Source organism: Cynoglossus semilaevis, chromosome 10 (genome assembly GCF_000523025.1).
Source record: "Cynoglossus semilaevis isolate Cse_v1.0 chromosome 10, Cse_v1.0, whole genome shotgun sequence".
NCBI lineage: Eukaryota > Metazoa > Chordata > Actinopteri > Pleuronectiformes > Cynoglossidae > Cynoglossus > Cynoglossus semilaevis.
In genome coordinates this window covers 1,736,207-1,753,619 of record NC_024316.1, presented here as the reverse complement: position 1 = coordinate 1,753,619, position 17,413 = coordinate 1,736,207, and the positions used below count along the sequence as shown (strand labels likewise).

General features: G+C 39.9%; 2 protein-coding genes across 4 annotated transcripts in view; both read left to right on the top strand.

Moving 5' to 3' along the window:
* Positions 1–17,413, top strand: part of LOC103384526 (ER membrane protein complex subunit 3-like) — a 629,629-nt gene that overhangs the window by 340,890 nt on the left and 271,326 nt on the right. The gene's annotated exons all lie outside the window — the stretch shown is intronic.
* Positions 1–17,413, top strand: part of ubr4 (ubiquitin protein ligase E3 component n-recognin 4) — a 35,944-nt gene that overhangs the window by 12,604 nt on the left and 5,927 nt on the right. Inside the window, exons 32-87 of the mRNA XM_025059672.1 lie at positions 57–444; positions 572–635; positions 840–1,031; positions 1,155–1,225; positions 1,427–1,574; positions 2,187–2,420; positions 2,561–2,731; positions 2,821–3,003; positions 3,095–3,253; positions 3,359–3,511; positions 3,606–3,833; positions 3,948–4,105; positions 4,190–4,364; positions 4,502–4,703; positions 5,092–5,255; positions 5,357–5,573; positions 5,661–5,877; positions 6,655–6,718; positions 6,836–6,970; positions 7,088–7,262; positions 7,355–7,486; positions 7,574–7,695; positions 7,795–7,906; positions 8,077–8,207; positions 8,407–8,584; positions 9,028–9,132; positions 9,350–9,487; positions 9,605–9,773; positions 9,966–10,170; positions 10,243–10,356; positions 10,446–10,655; positions 10,741–10,890; positions 10,973–11,200; positions 11,330–11,408; positions 11,491–11,724; positions 11,869–12,037; positions 12,150–12,294; positions 12,575–12,660; positions 12,748–12,835; positions 12,997–13,190; positions 13,270–13,509; positions 13,587–13,725; positions 13,860–13,985; positions 14,162–14,290; positions 14,393–14,742; positions 14,835–14,925; positions 15,041–15,125; positions 15,258–15,385; positions 15,557–15,686; positions 15,773–15,933; positions 16,056–16,165; positions 16,384–16,525; positions 16,716–16,797; positions 16,894–17,067; positions 17,149–17,274; positions 17,404–17,413. The exon at positions 17,404–17,413 is cut by the window's right edge and continues 184 nt beyond it. Coding sequence (XP_024915440.1) covers positions 57–444; positions 572–635; positions 840–1,031; positions 1,155–1,225; positions 1,427–1,574; positions 2,187–2,420; positions 2,561–2,731; positions 2,821–3,003; positions 3,095–3,253; positions 3,359–3,511; positions 3,606–3,833; positions 3,948–4,105; positions 4,190–4,364; positions 4,502–4,703; positions 5,092–5,255; positions 5,357–5,573; positions 5,661–5,877; positions 6,655–6,718; positions 6,836–6,970; positions 7,088–7,262; positions 7,355–7,486; positions 7,574–7,695; positions 7,795–7,906; positions 8,077–8,207; positions 8,407–8,584; positions 9,028–9,132; positions 9,350–9,487; positions 9,605–9,773; positions 9,966–10,170; positions 10,243–10,356; positions 10,446–10,655; positions 10,741–10,890; positions 10,973–11,200; positions 11,330–11,408; positions 11,491–11,724; positions 11,869–12,037; positions 12,150–12,294; positions 12,575–12,660; positions 12,748–12,835; positions 12,997–13,190; positions 13,270–13,509; positions 13,587–13,725; positions 13,860–13,985; positions 14,162–14,290; positions 14,393–14,742; positions 14,835–14,925; positions 15,041–15,125; positions 15,258–15,385; positions 15,557–15,686; positions 15,773–15,933; positions 16,056–16,165; positions 16,384–16,525; positions 16,716–16,797; positions 16,894–17,067; positions 17,149–17,274; positions 17,404–17,413 — 8,710 coding nt within the window. The remainder of the gene's footprint in view (positions 1–56; positions 445–571; positions 636–839; positions 1,032–1,154; positions 1,226–1,426; positions 1,575–2,186; positions 2,421–2,560; positions 2,732–2,820; positions 3,004–3,094; positions 3,254–3,358; positions 3,512–3,605; positions 3,834–3,947; positions 4,106–4,189; positions 4,365–4,501; positions 4,704–5,091; positions 5,256–5,356; positions 5,574–5,660; positions 5,878–6,654; positions 6,719–6,835; positions 6,971–7,087; positions 7,263–7,354; positions 7,487–7,573; positions 7,696–7,794; positions 7,907–8,076; positions 8,208–8,406; positions 8,585–9,027; positions 9,133–9,349; positions 9,488–9,604; positions 9,774–9,965; positions 10,171–10,242; positions 10,357–10,445; positions 10,656–10,740; positions 10,891–10,972; positions 11,201–11,329; positions 11,409–11,490; positions 11,725–11,868; positions 12,038–12,149; positions 12,295–12,574; positions 12,661–12,747; positions 12,836–12,996; positions 13,191–13,269; positions 13,510–13,586; positions 13,726–13,859; positions 13,986–14,161; positions 14,291–14,392; positions 14,743–14,834; positions 14,926–15,040; positions 15,126–15,257; positions 15,386–15,556; positions 15,687–15,772; positions 15,934–16,055; positions 16,166–16,383; positions 16,526–16,715; positions 16,798–16,893; positions 17,068–17,148; positions 17,275–17,403) is intronic.

Genomic DNA, 17,413 nt, shown 5'->3' with positions numbered 1-17,413 from the left:
TTCTACTATCATATAATTGTTATTCTAATTTGTCTCAAACTTGCCTTAATTTTCAGCTGAGAAGAGTCCAAACCCCAGCCTCTTGTGTCTGTGTGGATCTCTGGCCCAGTTAGCCTGTGTGGAACCCTCTCGTCTGCAGTCATGGCTGACACGTATGACGGCTACTACACCTAAAGACTCAGATCAGCTGGAAATAGTGCAGGAAAACCGACAGCTTCTACAACTGCTCACCACTCACATTGTTCGTGACAACAGCCAGGTGGGAGAAGGAGTTTGTACTGTCCTCCTCAGCACGCTCATTCCTATGGCCACAGATATGTTGGCCCATGGAGATGGAACAGGCTTTCCTGAACTCATGGTCATCATGGCCACTCTGGCCAGTGCTGGCCAGGGAGCCGGCCACCTGCAACTGCACAGAGCAGCTACTGACTGGCTGACCAGATGGTAAGAGCTGATTGTTATGATTTAAGCTATTCCAATAATAATACAAAAAATACTTATTTACTAACTATGCAAATACAAAATAATATTTACATGGTATTAATGTTTTTGCTAAATCCTTTCCTCTAAGCAAAAAGTATCTAACACAGAAGAATGTTGTGGAAAAAGTGAGCACCAATGTATCCCAAGGAAAGGTAAGTTGTTAGTTATGTAATTATTTTTAATATATTATATATATATATATATATATATATATATATGTTACTACTTGATCTATCGATGAACTTGATGTTTAACATCCTTAAAGCTCACTTTGTGTTTAGCCTTTCTTTAAAAACATTTTGCCTTCTGTAACAGTGTTATTAAACCAGTGATTTATATTTATTTCCTGATTTCAGCATGCCAACATGCTGGAGTGTTCATGCCACATTATCTCTTATCTGGCTGATGTCATGAATGCCTTGCGACAAAGCAGTGGACAAGGCACCACAGCACTGTTGATGGAGGGGGAAGAGAAAGCCATGGAGGTGGACTCAGACTGGGTGGAAGAACTTGCAGTAGAGGAGGATGATTCCCAGGCAGAGGATTCAGTGAGATCTTACCCTTAAATATATATTTTTTTCACCTTGAAACATAATAAAATTAAAATAAAATAAAATAATTTAAAATTCTGTAGAATATACATCATTTTAAAATGTCAACTATTATTTCAGGATGAAGACTCTCTATGCAACAAACTGTGCACCTTCACCATCACTCAAAAGGAATTCATGAACCAGCACTGGTAAATAAAGATTTGTTGAGATTTTTTTTATTTATTAATTTTTTTTTTAATTGTTGGAATGTTAAAATCATATTAGATATTTATGAACTGAAAAATACTAAAACCATAAGCCCATATGTGCTTCAAGATACTCTACAACTATTTTAGAACTAGTAAAGTGGGAATCATTACACAGTCATGACCTTCCTTTTTAACTTGCAGGTACCACTGTCACACCTGTAAGATGGTGGATGGGGTAGGTGTGTGCACAGTGTGCGCCAAGGTCTGTCACAAAGACCATGAGATCTCCTATGCCAAATATGGCTCTTTCTTCTGTGACTGCGGTGCCAAAGAGGATGGCAGCTGCCAGGTGAGACCGAATACCTCAGGTCATCATGGGAAGAGAACAACAGCGGTAACTTTGGCTTGCAAGTCATTTACCCATTGACCTCCATCCTGTCATTTCATGCGTTCAGGATGATAGCTAGTCCACATATGTGGCCTACAGCCACGATAGAAATGATAGCTATCTTGTATGTAATCTGTATTAAATCTATGAAAGGCCAGTTTTCCTAGTTAATCTTATGTATTAGATTTGTTATGTGCATGTTGTAATAAGGACACCATCAACTACATTCTCCCTCCAGTTTCTCATCTGTCTGATAAGATGTTTAAAATAATGTTTGTATAGATTCTTTCTGTCCTGTTATAGTCTTTTGAACTTAATTGGCCAGTAAAAATGGAGTGTGATTTTTTTATATTCAAATTTTAATTAAATGTGTATGCTATTGGTATTGCGACAGTTAATGATTCATGTTTCAGTTTGTCAACAGTTAAACCAGTTAAGTATCAGTTATATACGTTTTCTTTCGAATATAGCTTTGTAAACTACAACTAAAATCAATATTTATGAATGCAACAAAATCAATAATTTATTTTGTTATGCTGAATATCTGCTTTTGTCATTTTACACTATCTACAGGCCTTGGTCAAGCGCAGTCCCAGTAGTACCATGGGATCCACCCTGAAAGATTCATCTGCATTCCAGAGTGAGTTGCGTATGCCTGAGAGTGCGATCCGCCCCCAGAACGCCTCACCCTCTGACAAAGGAAAGGTCACAATATGTGATGGAAAACCAATGGATGAAGACAGACCCAAGAAGAGCAGTGTGTGCAAAAGCATTGAGGGTTGTCAGGAAGAACTGCTGGCACAAGTGGTGAGGGAAAATGTGTTGGTCTTTGCTGCACCTGTTATGATCATTTTCTTTTGGTGATTCTTATCTTTTGCCCTGAATATTGATACATGTTCAACACAGTGATTAGTGACTAACTCTGTTGGACTCTCTGTCCACACTAGGTCGGTTCATCCACTGCAGCCGCCATACTAGAAATGCTAATGTTTCTGATGGAGGCCATCCAGACTAACTTCCAGCAGGCGTCAGCAGTGGGAAGCAGCAGCCGAGCTCAGCAAGCCCTCAATGAACTGCACACGCAGGACAAAAATGTAGAAATGACAGACCAGTTAATGGTAGGACAGTTTTTAAAATATCTGAAGAATTGTAAAGAAAATACTCCCAATTTTGTTTTAGTGGTAATGTCAGTTATTCTCTCACTAAGGTGCCCACCCTTGGCTCTCAGGAAGGGGCATTTGAGAATGTGAGGATGAACTACAGTGGCGATCAGGGACAAACTATACGTCAGCTTATCAGTGCACATGTCCTACGGCGTGTTGCTATGTGTGTTCTATCCTCCCCTCATGGCCGCAGACAGCACCTTGCAGTCAGTCATGAAAAGGGAAAGGTAAGTTAGACTCATTGGAACAGTTTTATCACAAAATCATTGCTGTATGTTTTTAGAAGAAACAAATTCCCTTTTCCCCCTTGTTTATTAGATAACAGTTCTTCAGCTTTCCACTCTTCTGAAACAAGCTGATTCAAGCAAGAGGAAACTCACACTGACCCGCCTGGCATCTGCACCAGTTCCCTTCACTGTCCTGAGTCTTACAGGCAATCCATGCAACGAGGATTACCTGGCTGTGTGTGGCCTCAAGGTCAGAAAATTAGCTCTGCCTCAGTCAGTGAAATTGGGACTGATTTTATTGCTTTTGGAAATGACAATCAGCTAATCTTTGTTAATGTGTCACTTATTTTTTCAGGACTGCCATGTACTAACATTTAGCAGCACTGGGTCTGTATCAGACCATCTGGTCCTCCATCCACAACTGGCAACAGGAAACTTCATCATTAAAGCTGTCTGGTTACCAGGTTCACAGACTGAACTTGCCATCATCACTGCAGACTTTGTAAAGGTATATATTTAGATGGTTCTTGCTAGAATATTAGATTAGAAAGAATTAATTGTTGTTGAATCATCTACGTCTGCTTTTCTGTTTCTGTTTACAGATATATGACTTGTCAGTGGACGCCCTTAGTCCTATGTACTACTTCCTGCTTCCAAGTTCAAAGATTCGCGATGCTACATTCCTTTTCAACGAAGAGGGGAAGAATATCATCGTCATCATGTCTTCAGCAGGTTACATGTACACACAGGTGATGGATGAATCCAGCAGTGCTCAACATGGACCTTTTTATGTCACTAACGTTTTGGAGATAAACCATGAAGACCTCAAGGTAAGTGGGGTTTACATTTAAGCCACTAAATTATGCCTCCAGAATCATGATATAATGTTTTAAAAAGTATGCAACAGCCTAAAATCTTTTTTTTTTTTTTTTTTGTGATTTCAGGATAGCAACGGACAGGTTGCCGGAGGCGGTGTGTCAGTCTATTATTCACACGTGCTGCAGATGCTTTTCTTCAGCTACAGCCAAGGAAAGTCCTTTGCTGCAACTATAAGCCGCAGCACCACTGATGTGCAGAGGCTCTTCCCCATCAACATCAAAGGGTAACTGTTCTGCATTCGTTTCCACACCTCCAGCCAGTGATACAAATGTTATACATTGTCTCATCCTACTTTCTCCTGATTTAGATCTAACGGAGGTAGCAGTAAGGTGTCCCCGGCTCTGTGCCAGTGGTCTGAGGTCATGAACCACCCAGGCCTGGTCTGCTGTGTTCAACAGACCACAGGCATCCCTTTGGTGATCATGGTCAAACCTGACACTTTCCTGATCCAAGAGATTAAAACTCTGCCTGCCAAAGCAAAGGTAACCATACATTGTTTCAGTGATTTTAGAAGTGTATTTCAGAACTGAATTGATTTGGTAGAATATGTAACTCTTTTCTCTCCAAATGAATGTTTCACTCTTGTTGATTTTTTTTCCCTCATTTTGTCTTTTGGCAGATACAAGATATGGTGGCAATTCGACACACAGCCAGTAATGAACAACAGCGCACCACCATGATTCTTCTCTGTGAAGATGGAAGCTTACGGATCTACATGGCAAATGTGGACAACACCTCCTACTGGCTTCAGCCTTCACTGCAGCCCAGCTGTGGCATAAGCATCATGAAGCCAGTACGCAAGCGCAAAGCAGCGGCTACCAGTGAGTTTGCATGGCAACACAATAACATACATAACCTTTAGATCCATCCTCAGAGGTGGAAACAAGAGAACACTATCTGTTTTGAAACGTCATGCTCTTAGAACAAAGTTAACTTTTGTGTGATACAGTAACTGTTGTTCAGTTATATGTAGAGATGGTGAGCTTTCATTTAACTATCTCTCTTATCACATTACTAAGTTATTAAATGGAGTGCTGAACTGAAAAAACTACTACAATTTCACCATATCCCAAATGTTGGTGTTTGTTAAAGACATTTTTTGTTAGCAAAAGTTTACTTGTACTGTACTTGCTGTACTGTACTTACTGTACTTGCAAAATGTTATTGTAATAAATGTAATTCTTTTATAATTTGATGACTTCCCTTCAGCCACTCGGACATCCAGTCAGGTGACATTTCCCGTGGACTTTTTTGAGCACAACCAGCAGTTGACAGAGGTGGAGTTTGGAGGCAATGATCTGCTGCAGGTCTACAATGGACAGCAGATCAAACACAGACTCAACTCTACCGGAATGTATGTGGCCAACACAAAGGTAAGAACACAGTAACTTCTGTGTGTTTTTATTTTCTTTGGCTGTACAAATGTACGGTGATCTAAATTAGTAAAAAAACTCAACAACTTTATTTGTTCCAGCCTGGTGGATTCACAATTGAAGCTGTCAACAACAACAGTTCCATGGTGATGACAGGCATGCGGGTACAGGTTGGCACTCAGGCCATAGAGAGGGCTCCTTCATATGTGGAAGTGTTTGGGCGTACCATGCAGATTAACCTGACCAGAGCCCGCTGGTTTGACTTCCCTTTCACCAGAGAAGAAGCTCTGCAGGCTGACAAAAAGCTCTCTATCTTCAGTAAGAGTGAAACCTTTTTGGATGACTGGATTTGCCACAGATGGTTATATAACCACATCTTTTGCCATTTACATTTTCTCTTAATAGTTGGAGCATCTGTTGATCCAGCTGGAGTCACAATGCTTGATTCAATCAAAATCTACGGTAAAACCAAGGAGCAGTTTGGTTGGCCTGAGGATCCACCAGAAGACTTCTCTTCTTCTTCAACCAACAATGTCTGCAGTCCCAACCTCAACCAGGGCAATGGTTCTACTGATGGAGATGTTGCTACCCCCACAGCTGCTAGTGGTACTGTTCTGGAGAGGTAGGAACTTGCATGTTTGTTCTTTAAAGTTAACTGTGGGGGGTTACAGATAACTTCAGATTATTTTGGCTCACATTTGGTTAGAATGTGGCATTGGTTTAGGGTATTCACAAACTTTGTAATATCAGTGTTTCCTACAATTGCCCAATCCATTAATGTTATAAAAATTACAAATACTTTCTTTACACTTGTAGTGTTAGGGTAAATGATTATCTTTAAATGGTTTGACCAGGATAGGTTTACTTTTGGGATTTTCCTTTTTTTGAGGGAGGGTCGGGGGAGGGGGGTGGTGGAGATGAGGGCGCCCGAAGGTGAACCAAAGATGTAGGGTTCTCTATCTAGAGCATGGCTGTTGTGTTATCATCTTTTCTTGCATGCCTCTTTCGTTTGACTTAGTCATCAAGTTAATTTCACTTGTTTCTTTCTGTGATCCTCACACTTTTTGTTCTTTTTTTCTTTTGCTCCCAAAAACACACAAAAAAGTTGTGAAACTGAGTCCTTATCAACTTTGGACCGGTTAGTAACTGCCCTTTCTCTGCCTGTTTGTATGGTTTTGTGAATGTGTGCAACTTGCATGTCCATGCTTGAGACTGTGAACATGCACCATATCCCTGCTTGAAAAACAAACCACAAAAAAAACTATTCCCAAACGTATTCTTGCATCAAGTATTGCTGTGACATTTAGAATAGCACATTTTTTAGATTTTATTTTAATTTGGTTTGTTTCAAGTAAAAATGTAAAGTGGAAGAAATGATAATCCATGGTTTTTATTTTAGGTTGGTGGTCAGCTCCCTTGAGGCTTTGGAAAATTGTTTTGCTGTTGGTTCCTCATGTGAAAAAGTAAGTGTACAAATGCTATTCTTTTGAACATTTTAATGTTTACATTTTGAATGTAATACTTCTGGTATTTCTGGTTGTGATCAGATTCTTTGGTGGTTGATTTTAATTTTTTTGTAGGAAAGGAATAAAGTTTCAGCACTGGAGTTGGCCACACTGTTGCTGTCTATGCCAACCCCAGCAGGTGTACAACAGCAAACAAAGGGTCTCCTTGCAAGTCTACACACCAGTCGAACTGCCTACCACAACCACAAGGTGGAGTTTAAGGCTGTCAGACTGCAATTTAATTTAACAATTAAAAGAGCATCAGTTACATTAGTTACCTCATTAAAACCATGCATGTATAACTAATCATTTTCTTCACTTCTTTAGGACCAGTCCCTGTTGAGTAATGCTGTCCAGTGTCTCAACACAAGCAGTCGTGAGGGCAGAGAACTAGACCCAGATGTTTTCCAGAGACTTGTAATCACTGCCCGCTCAATTGCTATCATGAGACCCAACAACTTGGTGCATTTTACAGAATCCAAGTCTCTGCATCACGACTCTGGTAAAAGTTTGTTTTTTGTATGGATTTTAAAAGTAATTATTCTTCTGAAAGTTCAAACCTCAACTAATTAAATTCCCCCTGTCTTAACTTAGAAATGATGGATGATTTGCAAAAACGTATAGAAGGCGAAAGCTGTAGTTTCATTACACAGCTGATGAATAACTTCTGGAAACTTCATGCACTCAAACCCAAAAATGCCTTCCTGGCTCCTGCTTGCCTGCCTGGTAATGATTTTTTTGCTTGGTCATATTAAGAGTCAAAATTTGTTGACAGTTGTTTGATATGGACCATATTTTCTGTGCTTCTTCAAGGCTTGACTCACGTGGAAGCAACAGTAAATGCCCTGGTGGACATTATCCATGCATACTGTACGTGTGAATTGGACTACATTAACATTGCCTCCAAAATATACATGCAGATGCTACTGTGTCCTGTAAGTACCAAAATTAGGCACTCAGTGTGAGAATATTGTTAGCACTGTTGGAAAAGACAGACCAGCAGGTAATTGTTTTTTGTTCTTGAACAATTTCAGGACACATCTGTGAGCTTTGCTTGTAAGCAGGCACTGATTAGAGTTCTCAGACCCAGGAACAAACGACGACATGTGACCCTTCCATCTCCACCACGATCTAACACACCTATGGGTAAATTTCACGTTTATATATACAGATTTTGTAGACTGTAACACTGTGGGCCATTAAATGTAACCTTTGTTTCTTTACTGAAGCAAATGACATATGATTTAATTTTTCTTGATAAGGTTTTGATAGTCTGAAATAGATTTTAAACTTATAAGGTCCCTTTGTTTTACCAGGAGACAAAGATGATGACGATGATGATGATGCGGACGACAAAATACAGTCATCAGTGTTGACCGGAGTAGAGGAAGGCAGGCAGGAGGGTCAGGAGCAGAATGAAGTGGACCATGGAGACTTTGAGATGGTGGTGAGTAAAGAGGTGCAACGCTGATCTGTTTCTTTAACTTTTTTCAAATTAATACGTCAATGCTTAGAACAGGCGGTGAGACACCAACCTTTTATTATGATATATATATTCTATCCATAAAAGTAATTCTTGGTGGTGTTTTCTTTCTTTTGAATGACATTTCTATAAAATAACAATTCTACAATTGCTGCTTCTTTAGTCTGAGTCGATGGTCCTGGAGACAGCAGAGAATGTCAATAATGGAAATCCATCTCCCCTGGAGGCTCTTCTAGCTGGAGCAGAGGGATTCCCTCCCATGTTAGACATCCCTCCTGACGCAGATGATGAAACTATGGTAGAGCTTGCCATCGCGCTCAGCCTCCAGCAAGATCAACAAGGCAAGTTACCAGAAATTACAAAATATATATATATATATTTTTTTTTTTTTTTTTTTTTCTCCCAAACAAAAAAAATATATATATATATATATATTTTTTTTTTTTTTTTTTTCTCCCAAACAAAAAAAATATATATATATATATTTTTTTTGTTTGGGAGAAAAAAAAAAAAAAAAAAATATATATATATATATATATATATTTTTTTTGTTTGGGAGAAAAAAAAAAAAAAAAAAATATATATATATATATTTTTTTTGTTTGGGAGAAAAAAAAAAAAAAAAAAATATATATATATATTTTTGGTTTTATTGGGGGAAAAAAAAAAATAAATATATATATATATATAATAATAATAATAATTACAAGTGTATTCACTAGGTAGGGTAAATTAACTCTAGTGTTGTTGGTTTTATCAATTCTTTTTCTTTTTAAATGTTTAGGCAGCAGCAGCAGTGCTCTGGGTCTTCAAAGCCTTGGCCTTTCTGGTCAGGCTCCAAGTTCCTCTTCCCTGGATGCTGGCACTCTGTCAGACACAACTGCGTCAGGTATCAACTATCTATGTTAAAATAGTGTGTAGTGCTAAATCTGTCGGTTTGAAGTAAATTAAAAATGAAAAAATAGCTTGTGCTGCATGTTTTATGTTTGTATTGTTTATACATGGTTTTATTTCTTTTTCAACTGTTAGTTGATGACAGAAAGGTCAGGTATCCCGGTCACATGACTGCGGTGTATTTGCTGTTACAGCTATTGCTTTGATTTCAGCCCCAGCATCAGATGATGAGGGCAGCACGGCTGCCACTGATGGTTCCACACTACGGACCTCCCCAGCTGAGCACGGAGGCAGTGTGGGCTCAGAGAGTGGAGGTTCTGCAATCGACTCAGTCGCAGGGGAGCACAGTGGTGGGCTTTTTTTTTTTTGACAAACACAGCCAAACCTTATTCATAGTATTTTGTACTTTTGTAATCACATCTTAGGTATTTTTAATCCCATTAATAATTGTGCATTGATGTCTACAGTGTCTGGCCGCAGCAGTGCCTATGGAGACACAGCAGTGGAGGGTCATCCTGCAGGACCAGGCAGTGTGAGCTCCAGCACTGGAGCTATTAGCACCACCACAGCCCAGCAGGAAGGTGAAGGTTCAGAGGGAGAAGGAGAAAATGAGGGAGACATTCATACAAGCAACAGGTCAGAATCCCTGAAAGTGAATAATATTATTTTGATTTGATTGAAAGTTAGGGAACTGTGCTTTATCATCTTTGTGTCATTTTAGTTCAGTGAGGAAAGATGTATTTTTTAAATGTATTCATGTTTTATTTGCGTTTATCTGTGCTTGGCATCGGAAATAACCCCATTTTTATTAATTCTTTTAATAATTAGGTTGCACATGGTCCGTCTGATGCTCCTGGAGCGTCTGCTTCAGCACCTTTCACAGCTCCACAATGTTGGTGGCGTCCAAGCCATTCCTTACATGCAGGTTATCCTCATGTTGACATCTGATCTGGATGGGGAAGATGAAAAGGATAAAGGTGCCTTGGATGATCTGCTGGCACAGCTCATTGCTGAGCTTGGCATGCACAAGAAGGCAAGTACAGTCTTTGTAGAATGGATCAAAATTGTTTAAAGGCTTTACTAAGTAAGTGTGATGCTTCTGCAGGATGTGTCAAAGAAAAATGAACGTAGCTCCATCAATGAAGTTCACCTGGTCATCATGAGACTGCTCAGTGTATTCATGTCACGAACAAAATCAGGCTCAAAATCTTCTTCTGAGGTATATTCTTATCTTTTTCTGCCTAACTTAGTATTATTTATAAATTATTAATAAAAATGAATGAACATGTTTTCCATCCCTCTCTCCAGTCGTCCTCTCTGATTTCCAATGCCACAGCTACAGCTCTACTCAGCCTTGGTTCTATCGACTACTGTCTCCATGTGCTTAAGTCTCTGCTGGAGTTCTGGAAGAGCCAACAGGGTGAAGAGGAGCCTACGACCACCAGCCAGCTGCTACGTCCACACACAGCCTCTTCTCCTCCTGACATGAGTCCTTTCTTCCTACGCCAATATGTCAAGGTACCTGGTTTTGTAAATGTTCTTTTGATTGAAACCTGTTTCAGTTTGTTGATGTGAATTGACCATATTATTCATTATCCAACAGGGACATGCTTCTGATGTGTTTGAGGCCTACTCTCAGCTACTGACTGAAATGGTGTTGAGGCTGCCGTATCAAATAAAAAAGATTGCAGACACAAACCCCCGAATCCCACCTCCTGTTTTTGACCACTCCTGGTTCTACTTTCTGTCAGAAGTAAGCAATTAAAACGGTCACAGTCTTCTTTTTAGTTGCTACATCAACATATTCTCAAAACTTGTGTCCCTTTTCTTCTCAGTATCTGATGATCCAGCAGACTCCATTTGTCAGGAGACAAGTGAGGAAGCTGCTGCTCTTCATTTGTGGCTCCAAGGAAAAATACCGTCAGCTGCGAGATCTGCACACTCTGGATTCTCACATGCGTAGCATCAAAAAGCTTCTGGAAGAACAGGGCATTTTCCTCCGGGCTGGTGTGGTCACAGCCACGTCAGGGTCAGCTCTGCAGTATGACACACTCATCAATCTGGTAAGTGTCTTTGATATCAACTAATATATGGAGCTACCTTTGTATGTTGTATGTGGCTGGCTATAGGTGATGCTTTTACAATTTTTACTCTTTGCAACCCGTGTCTTTTTCCTTCTTCTCTTTGTTTAGATGGAACACCTAAAGGCCTGTGCTGAAATTGCCACTCAGAGGACAATCAACTGGCAGAAGTTCTGCATGAAAGATGATTGTAAGACATTTGCTTGTATTTCCAGAATAAAATAAGACCAGTGATTTTATAATATATTTTCTCTGATTGATTCTTTTTCCAGCCGTGTTGTACTTCCTGCTTCAAGTCAGCTTCCTGGTTGATGAAGGAGTTTCTCCAGTGCTCCTGCAACTTCTCTCCTGTGCCCTCTGTGGCAGTAAGGTGTTGGTAAACTCTGGCTCTGCTACACTCTCTGGAGGCTCCAGTGGAGCAGGACAGACAGGAACGTCTCAGTCCTCTCAGAGCAAGTCCTCAAGTAAAAAGAGCAAAAAAGAGGACAAGGAGAAAGACAAAGAGGGTAAGGGTGCAAAAAAAAGTTCTTCTAGTTTCTTTATTCTTTTCTTTATGATCATTGAGAATCTTAAGATGTTTTTGTTTTTTTGTTTACATAGATAGAATTTTAAAGTAAATGATCTGAGTGTTTTTTATGAATTGACCACAGGTGATGGAGTTGGCAGCCAGGAAGATCAGCTCTGTATGGGTCTGGTCAGTCAGCTTAACAAGTTTGCAGACAAGGAGACACTCATCCAGTTTTTGCGCTGCTTCCTCCTGGAGTCTAACTCATCAGCTGTACGCTGGCAAGCTCACTGCCTGGCACTCCACATTTACAGGTAGAGTTGAACACGTTTTACAGTGAGCAAAGATAAAGGTTAACAGTGTCACTGTGTTTTTTTACTAATGCATGCACACTGTTGTGCAATAAATCTCCCTTTGTCTCTGCAGGAATTCCAATAAATCTCAGCAGGAGCTGTTGCTTGAATTGACATGGGCTATCTGGCCAGAACTCCCTGCTTACGGTCGCAAAGCTGCTCAGTTTGTGGACCTGCTTGGATACTTCTCACTTAAAACCCCTCAGACAGAGAAAAAGGTTTGCAGCTATTTAAACTGAACTCTTTGTTAAAGGTCTGTAAATGGCATATTGTCTGGTATATTATTTTGTGAACAAAACCTATAACTTACATTCATTATGTTTTTAAATGTCTATTGCTGTATTGATTCTTTAATCATTTAGGTTTATTGCCCATGCTTTGATAAAAATTCTCATTCTTTAGCCAAAAAACATATTTTGTTTGCAGCAGTGTACATTGTCCATTTGTATTTAGCAGAAAACAATAGTGCAAAATTTTTGTTCGATTTATATCTTGCAGTTGAAGGAATATTCCCAGAAAGCTGTCGAAATCCTGAGAGCACAGAACCATATCCTGACGAATCATCCAAATTCCAACATCTACAAGTACATTTACATCAAAGGAACCTCGAAAATATTTACATTAATGCTTTCATGCACCAACATAAAAATCTGCTTTGTTCTCTTTTGCAGCACTTTATCAGGTTTAGTGGAGTTTGATGGATTTTACTTGGAGAGTGATCCCTGTTTGGTCTGCAACAATCCAGAAGTCCCCTTCTCAGTATGTGTACCACAACATTGATTAATTATACAAACTGTACTCGAGAAATAAAGTGCAGAAAGGTTTAAGGCTGAATGCAAGTGCATATTGCTATAAAGTAGTCCAGACCAGTATGGTATAGATCTTTGAAATGGTAACATTTGTGTTTTCTTTTTCTGCAGAATATCAAGTTGTCATCCATTAAAGTAGACACCCGCTACACCACCACACAGCAGGTTGTCAAACTCATTGGCAGCCACACCATCAGTAAAGTCACGGTGAAGATCGGTGACCTCAAACGCACCAAAATGGTGCGCACTATCAACCTTTACTACAACAACCGCACTGTGCAGGCCATTGTGGAGCTGAAGAACAAGTAAGTCTAAATAGAGCTGCCTGTGTCTATTTCTAACCGGAGGTGTGTTTTCTTTACTTTTCTTTGCTTTGTTTTTTAGGCCTGCTCGTTGGCACAAAGCTAAGAAAGTTCAGCTCACTCCTGGACAGACGGAGGTGAAGATCGACCTTCCTTTACCTATTGTTGCTTCCAACCTCATGATTGAGTTCTCTGACTTTTATGAGAACTACCAAGCCTCCACTGAGACCCTGCAGTGTCCACGCTGCAGTGCCTCAGTTCCTGCCAACCCTGGAGTGTGTGGAAATTGTGGAGAGAATGTGTATCAGTGTCACAAGTGCAGGTGAGCAGCCAGGTTCTTAAGTTGTTCTGCAAAATATTTTTGATATCATTTTTTCACCCTGGTTGATTTCTACTTAGGTCAATCAACTATGATGAAAAGGATCCATTCCTGTGCAACGCCTGTGGTTTTTGCAAGTATGCACGATTTGACTTCATGCTGTACGCTAAACCCTGTTGTGCTGTGGATCCTATTGAAAATGAAGAGGACAGGAAAAAGGTAATTGTTTGCATGTTGAAAGTTATAAATTACTTTCTTTGGAAATTGAACAGAAGAAATGGGTTTTCCTGAAAGACTTTTGGTTCTTTGTTTTTTCTTTTTTGCTCCACCTGACCTGTCTTGTGTCTCTGTAGGCCGTGACTAACATCAACACCCTGTTGGACAAAGCTGACAGAGTCTACCACCAACTGATGGGACACAGACCACAATTAGAAAGTCTACTGTCTAAAGTCAATGAGGCAGCACCAGAAAAACCACAGGTCAGCATCATATGGACAACATTTACACGTTTTTTTCTGTGTCGGATGTAGCATTTTTAAAAAGGGGAGTAATCACTTTATCTCTTAATAGTACAAGCTTGAATGTAAATTCAAAATGAAAAAGATAACATGAATACTTAGTCATAGATATTACTTTTTACCATTGGTTCCTCCAGGATGATACAGGGGCTGGAGCAGGACTGGGAACATCCTCTGCTAACGTGAACAGGTACATCCAGCAGCTGGCTCAGGAGTACAGTGGTGACTGCAAGACCTCATTTGATGAACTGTCCAAGATTATACAGGTGAGAGAAGAACTTTCATGCTTATTTTCTATAAACCATTCGTACAAGTAAACAGTAATTTATCCTGCACTCATTTTTAACTCTTCTTATTTTGGTTTACAGAAAGTCCTGGCATCACGCAAGGAACTCCTGGAGTATGACCTCCAGCAGAGAGAAGCTGCCACCAAGTCATCCCGAAACAGCAGCAGCCATCAGCCCACCTTCACTGCCAGTCAGTACCGGGCCTTGTCTGTGCTGGGCTGTGGCCACACGTCCTCCACCAAGTGTTATGGCTGTGCTTCAGCCGTCACCGGTCATTGTATTACACTACTGCGTGCTCTGGCCACTAACCCTGCCCTCAGACAGATTCTGGTGCTGCAGGGACTCATCAGGGAACTGTTTGAGTACAACTTACGACGTGGCACAGCAGCCATGAGAGAGGAAGTGCGCCAGTTGGTCTGTCTCCTCACCCGGTATACCCCCTACATCTAAGTCCTGTTAGGTAAAAAATAAGTGTATGATAATGATAATTATTATTATTTTTTGTCATATGTTTCACCTTCAGAGATCATCCAGAAGCAACTCAGCAGATGAATGATCTCATCATTGCCAAGGTGTCAGCAGCTCTCAAAGGTCACTGGGCCAATCCTGATTTGGTATGTGCTCTTGCTGAATGAATAAATGTTGTTTACAAAAGTATTGACTAAAGAGCTACATGATGGTGCTTTGACTTTGTTTTAAAAAAACAAATGGTTTTTTTTTTCACCACAGGTTAGTAATCTGCAGTATGAGATGCTGCTGCTGACTGACTCCATTTCTAAGGAGGGAGGATGCTGGGAGTTGAGGTTACGCTGTGGTAAGTTGATTTCTTTTCACTTAAAAGGAAAAGTGCAAGTTTTTTTTTTTATCAGCATATTATCTCTTATTGCTACTTGTCGTAACTGTGCTCTTTTGTTTTAATGGTTGTTTTTTCCCTTTTTTAACTCAGCTCTCAGTCTGTTCTTGATGTCGGTGAATATAAAGACCCCTGTGGTGGTGGAGAACATCACTCTTATGTGTCTAAGAATCCTGCAAAAGCTCATTAAGCCCCCTGCTCCCACCAGCAAGAAGAACAAGGTATTTATCTAAGAAGCCAGGGAAATATATTGGTTTCTTGTCAAAGTTGGCTGTCTGTCTTTTATCTCTCTTGTGATTTAAATCAATATCTGTTTTGATCGTTTAAGTGCTAAGGAAATAACATTGTCTGACGTTCACTAAATGCATCCCTTTTTTCTTGTTTGTTTCAAGGATGCTGCTACAGAGTCTCTGACCACTGTCCGGCCCTACAGTAATGAAATCCATGCACAGGCTCAACTCTGGCTCAAAAAAGATCCTAAAGCTTCTTATGAAGCCTGGAAAAAGTGTCTCCCAGCTAGATGTAAGGATCCAATACGTACAACATATGGGACATTTTGGTATTTTTTGCTCATGATATGTTTGTTAATTACTATGATTTTATCCTAGGTCTGGAGACAGTGTCCAAACCACAAGGAAAGGTTGAGTTGCGGAAGCAGTATCTGCTCGAGAAGTATGTGTGGAAATGGAAGCAGTTCATGAGGTCCAGGAAAGGCGACGGCCTTTTTCCTCGTCTGCTCAAACTGAGTCATAACAACTGGCTGCGGCAGGTGAAGAAAATAATTAAAATTAGCCCCTACATTGATGGTTGTTTTATTTGAGAATGTTCTTTTCTGTATATTATGTCAGTAATAAAAAACTTGAATAACAACATAGCTTTCATAAATTGCAGGTACTGTTTACTCCTGCCACTCAGGCAGCCAGACAGGCAGCTTGTACCATTGTTGAGGCTCTTACAACCATCCCCAGCCGCAAGCAGCAGGTCCTGGATCTGCTAACCAGGTATGATTCTCTATCAGTTCTCTGAAGTTATTGCTTTGTGTTATGTGAGGAAGGTAAAGAAGTTTTAAATAAAAAAAAAAAAAGAAAAACCAATGAACAACAACTAAAATTCTTACAGAATTTAAAATATTTTGAAAACAAACCCAGCTCTTGACCTGTTGTTGGCTGGTACCCTAAAAACACAAATAGCTGAATGTGTTTCTGTATCTATGTATCAGTTATTTGGATGAGCTGAGTGTGGCTGGAGAGTGTGCTGTGGAGTATCTGGGTCTCTACCAAAAGCTGATCAAACCCACACACTGGAAAGTCTATCTGGCTGCTCGAGGAGTTCTCCCCTACATCGGGAACCTGATCACCAAGGTATTTTTTTATTTTGTTTTTTGCAGCCGTTCATCTTTAAGGGCTGGTACTACATTTCATTACTCAGAAGTGCTGTACCATTTATTAAGACGCTAGCACAAAACAACAAATATCTCTGTAATTGCATTGAGGAGTCACTGTATATGGTGTAACTATATGACAAAACTTTGTCTTTTATTTCTGTGTTTAGGAAATTGCCAATCTGCTTGCTCTTGAAGAGGCTACACTGAGCACCGATCTGCAGCAGGGTTACGCTCTGAAAAGTTTGACTGGTATTTTTTTTGTTATTCAACAAAAACATAAATTGTAAACTTTTTAATAGTGACGTGTTTTGACACTTCTATTGAAACTGTATTTTTTCCCTGCAGGATTACTATCTTCTTTTGTGGAAGTTGAGTCCATCAAGCGACATTTTAAAAGTAGACTTGTCGGCACCGTGCTCAACGGTTACCTGTGTCTGAGAAAGCTGGTGGTGCAGCGCACAAAACTCATTGACGAGACTCAGGACATGTTGCTGGAAATGCTGGAGGACATGACTACTGGTCTGCACAGACACATTTGAACATATTTTCACCAAACTAATGCTGTTTATCTAACCTTTTCATTCATGTTTTTGTTCAAAGGCACTGAATCTGAAACCAAAGCTTTTATGGCGGTTTGCATTGAAACTGCAAAAAGATACAACCTGGATGACTACAGGACACCCGTGTTCATTTTTGAGAGACTGTGCAGCATCATCTATCCTGTAAGTAACCTTGATCCTGATTTTTAGTCATAGTTAAATCAGAGTATGAGCATGGCAAAGCTGTGATTTAAAAAACAAAATCTGTATATATTTTAAACTCAGTCCTTTGTTTTCTTGTCTGTGTTAGGAGGAGAACGAGGTGA